Source organism: Medicago sativa, chromosome 1 (genome assembly GCF_051527215.1).
Source record: "Medicago sativa cultivar Bolivia chromosome 1, Bolivia_mono, whole genome shotgun sequence".
In the NCBI taxonomy this organism is placed as follows: Eukaryota; Viridiplantae; Streptophyta; class Magnoliopsida; order Fabales; family Fabaceae; genus Medicago; species Medicago sativa.
Genome location: NC_140749.1, coordinates 65,977,152 through 65,981,805, shown reverse-complemented (window position 1 = coordinate 65,981,805; position 4,654 = coordinate 65,977,152). Strand labels below are relative to the sequence as shown.

The 4,654-nt window shown below is 32.8% G+C and overlaps 1 protein-coding gene across 1 annotated transcript; it reads left to right on the top strand.

Annotated features, from left to right (window-relative positions):
• Window positions 1-1,913: 1,913 nt before the first annotated feature.
• Window positions 1,914-4,312, top strand: LOC146956505 (sucrose-binding protein-like). Its single transcript, XM_085729219.1, has 5 exons — window positions 1,914-2,524; window positions 2,633-2,817; window positions 2,904-2,984; window positions 3,082-3,345; window positions 3,691-4,312. Exons 1-5 carry the CDS (start codon window positions 2,056-2,058, stop codon window positions 4,147-4,149), a joined length of 1,458 nt encoding a protein of 485 aa, XP_085585345.1. The 5' UTR covers window positions 1,914-2,055; the 3' UTR covers window positions 4,150-4,312.
• The last annotated feature ends 342 nt before the right edge of the window (window positions 4,313-4,654 follow it).

The window sequence follows — 4,654 nt, the reverse complement described above, 5'->3', positions numbered from 1 at the left end:
TTACTCCAAAATACATATTACAAATCAAATAAGCAAAAGTAATTGAATTGCAAGTTGTAAACATTATACGATAACGTGCCACTATCAACGTCCTTCATGGATATCACTAGGGATACCCTTGGAAACCTTTTCCATACATAAGTGCAAGTAAATCTAAATACAACCGGGCAGAGTTAGAGTTTCAACTTGGCCACTCAAATTGACCTTTAGATGAGATAATTTTAGAGACTCATTTGAGCACCTAAAATGAGGAGCTCTAGTGTAGATGCTCTAAGTTAGTAGATCTTAATTAGACATTTACATTATTTGGATGAAAATTGTTTGGTGGATAGTGGATACTATATAGGGTGTACACGCCTTGAGAAAGAAAGAGATTAAGAATGTAACGTGATTAATATGATAGAAAGAGATGAACAATAAAATGAGATGATAAATGAATATTGAGAATATGAGTTATACAAATAGCAATGTTGTATCTAAATTCCTTAATGTTTCATTGACACCCCATATATCTATACACTCATTTGAAACCCCTTGAAAAAAAAAAGTTAATAAATGAAGAAGAATTTGTTATTTTAAAAAAAATATTTACTTATTTTATTATTTATTATTAATAATAGTAGTGGTGGTTAGAGCCGACCCACCATCGAAGCTCCACTATCGACCACCGAGGTCGTCGAACCATTAACCACCATCAAAAGTCGTTGGAGAAATCCCTTCTTGAAGTTCAACAAACTATTGGAAACTAGTAAGCTATATGACTTAACATGGACCAAATTCCATATTCGCGAACACGGCGATTAGACTTTGAGCAGAGCTCAAATGAATGTATCGATCTAAATGATGTTTATTCATTTGGATTTTTGAATACTCGACAATGATATTTGTACAACCATATTTTCTTATTCATTTAACATCTCAATTTCTCTTTCTCTCTTTATATAAAAAATGGATCATCCAATGTGTGATTTATACATGAGAGTAGTGTTCACTCTCTGACCATTGAAAATGAGAAAAGCGTATTTTATTGGCTAATGTTATGTCGACGCCCTTTTTTCCACCACCTTCATTGTACATACCATGTGAAAGGATATTTTAGTAATTTCATCCATATAAAAGAGATTGTTATGTGGGGTGGTGAGGGTCAGATGATCACATGACCACGTGTCACATTTATGCGTGGTGGTAAAAGAAGTGTTTGCCACATATGGTGGTCAATCTATCACCACTTTATTTTATATATGTTTCTCTCTCAATTTGTCCATTTATATCGTACCAACAACTTATCATGTCAATTACATCGCTTTCTTTCTCAAAATATATACATACAATAGTGGATTTAAATCTCTCAAGTTTGAAAGAACCTTAGAAAATAATGTGTTCGATCTAGAGGAAACAAAAGAAAAGTAAATAAAAAAATTAGTAAATGGAATTTGAAAAAAAAAATGGAGAACAATTGACTAAGGGTTAAGATTAAATTAAAAACTTAAGGAAACGTGAGAAAAAGTATCCAAAGGGAGAAACTCTTGTGTGAACCAGGACCAAGAAATTTGGTTTGGTCACACATAAAGTTTTTGTCTTCTCTCTCTTCACAAATAAACAAATACTTTTCATTTTCTCTCTCTTCTCTCTTCTCTCTCTTCTTTCTTTGGTTGTGACCAAAGAAAATTTCTTGGTCCTAGACCACCTAAGAATTTCTCATTGAGAGGATCATTTTCCCACAATGGGGGTACCCAAACATTTTTCCAAATATAGGTTTTATGACAAGTACAATTTTTCTGTCCAATGCATTTCATGCTCACAGCTATATGCACTACATGTAATAAGTGTGTATTAAAGAACTTTCTCGTATAGTGTCTTGCTGGCTTTTGTGCATATCAACTATTTTTCCACATGGTAACAATTCCCACTATGTTAATTCATCACAAGACACGTACATTAACACATGTCCCCCTGCATGTTTTTGCCATATACCCTATTTTTCCCCCTTTTGTTTCATATAAATCAATACACGAAACTGACCATACAAACAACAGAGCGAGTAAGCTGAACACCATGGCCATGAAAACCAAGCTTTCTTTAGCTATCTTCCTCTTCTTCCTCTTAGCCTTATTATGTTCAAACTTAGCTATAGCTATAGGCAGAGAAGAAACTGACCCAGAACTAAAAACTTGTATACACCAATGCAAACAACAACGCCAATATGATGAAGAGGATAAACGAATATGCATGGACAAGTGTGAAGACTATCATCGGATGAAGCAAGAGCGAGAGAAACGTCAACATGAACGTGAACATGAACATGAACACGAGGATGAAAATCCTTATGTTTTTGAAGACAGAGATTTTGACATCAAAATAGATACAGAGGATGGTAGAGTTATGGCTCTAAACATGTTTGATCAAAAATCAAAGCTACTCAGAAACTTTGAGAATTATGGTTTGACCGTTTTAGAAGCTAAAGGACATGCTTTTGTTTCACCACACCACTTTGATTCTGAGGTTATTTTCTTCAACGTGAAGGGTATGTGTTAAAAAAATAACTAAGTTTAATTATATAATTTTATGACTTATATTTTAGTTATTCATTTTGGTGATTGTTTTGTTTTTTCCTTGTTGAATTACTATATAGGGAGAGGAATAATTGGGTTGGTTATGGAAGATAAGACAGAGAGATTTAACCTTGAAGCTGGTGACATTATGAGAGTACCTGCAGGAACACCTTTGTACTTGGTTAATAGAGATGAGAATGAGAAGCTTTTTGTTGCAGCATTGCACATGCCACCTTCCTCTGCTTCTGCTCCAGTAAATCTTGAGGTTACAATTTCTAACAACATAATTTCTATTATTATATGTGACACTAGGGACATGATTAAATGTGTGACATACATGTGTTGGTGCAGGCATTTTTTGGGCCTGCAGGGCGAAACCCAGAATCAGTCCTCACAGCATTCAGCTCCAAAGTGCTCCAAGCAGCATTCAAGGTAGAGTACCCTTATATATAATCAAATAATAATTATGCTTTCCTAAATTTTCTTAATTTGGTTTATTAATTTTGTACTTGTACCTAACAATTAACAGAGTCCCAAAGAGAAGCTAGAAAGGTTTTTGGATGAACAGAACAAGGAAAGAATTTTCAAAATACAAAAAGAAGATCTTAGTGGCTTGGCACCTAAGAAAAGAATTTGGCCATTTGGTGGACAATTTAAGGATCCTTTTAATATTTTCAGCAATAATCCTTCTTTTTCTAACCAATTTGGTAGTCTCTTTGAAGTTGGTCCTTCTGAAATGAGAAGTGGACTTGACGGACTCAATCTCATGCTTACCTTTGCCAACATCTCCAAGGTATATATCTAATATATAACCACAAACCTTAATGTTTTCACTAAAATAACCACTACATAGTCAACATAAGTTGATTTATTTAGTATGAATTTTAAATCAAATACATTACCAGTTTTTCCTTAGTAATTATTTGCAAAATGATTTTGAAATCTTCACAACTCATTTAAGGACTAATTAATTTTAATTTTGTTTGCAAATTGATATCTAAATGTGGCACAAACTTATTTTAAGGACTGAAATAAATTTGGTCATTATAAAAACCAAAATATTTCAATCACCAAATGTTATGTACATTATATGACTAATCACATATTGGTGCTCTTTTGTCATTGATTTTATGCATAGGGATCTATGTCTACTATTTACTACAACACAAATGCAAACAAGATAGCACTAGTAATTGATGGTGAAGGAGAATTTGAGATGGCATGTCCACACATGTCGTCAAGCTCATCACACTCTAAACAAAGAAAGAGTAGCAGCACTTCATACCAAAAAATCAATGCAAGATTAAGGCCTGGAACAGTGTTTGTTGTCCCAGCTGGTCATCCTTTTGTAACCATAGCTTCCAAGAACAATAACCTCAAGATAGTTTGCTTTGAGGTTAATGCACAAAGGAACAAGAAGCTTGCTTTTGCAGGGAAGAACAACATTGTGAGTGCACTAGACAAGACAGCTAAGAAGCTAGCATTTGATAAATCTGCTGAGAAGGTGGATGAGATATTCAAGAGAGATGAGGAATTCTTTTTCCCTTATGATGTGGAAGATGAGAGCAAGGAGGAGCGTGGTCGTGCTGATGAGTGAAGAGGGTTTCAAAAGGAATACAACTATAAGTGACAATGGAGGTTATGTAAATTAAATTAGGTCATGGTATGTGTATGCAAGGATGTAAATGAAATAAAAAGGACACACATTGTTGCTTGTTATGGCAACATAACCGTATGTGTTGTATTATATGATGATGCTATATATCTATCTAAGGTTTTTTTTTTTTTTTTTGTTACATTACATCTAAGTAAATTAATGTAAGCTCTCTTCTTCGGCTTTTTTTTTTATATATAATATTTTTACAACATAAAACATCCTATTTAGTTCTCAATTGTGTGACTTGACATTTTAATATATCCTTTAAAAAAACATTTTAATATATACTTTTACAAAAGAAACATTATTTTAATATATAATTACTTTGTTATTTCAATCATATATGACATAAAAAGTATAATTTGTTACTAAATTTTTCCTTCCTCCAAATTACAATATATAATATAAAATAAAAACTAATTTTTTATGAACTTAACAAAAAAAC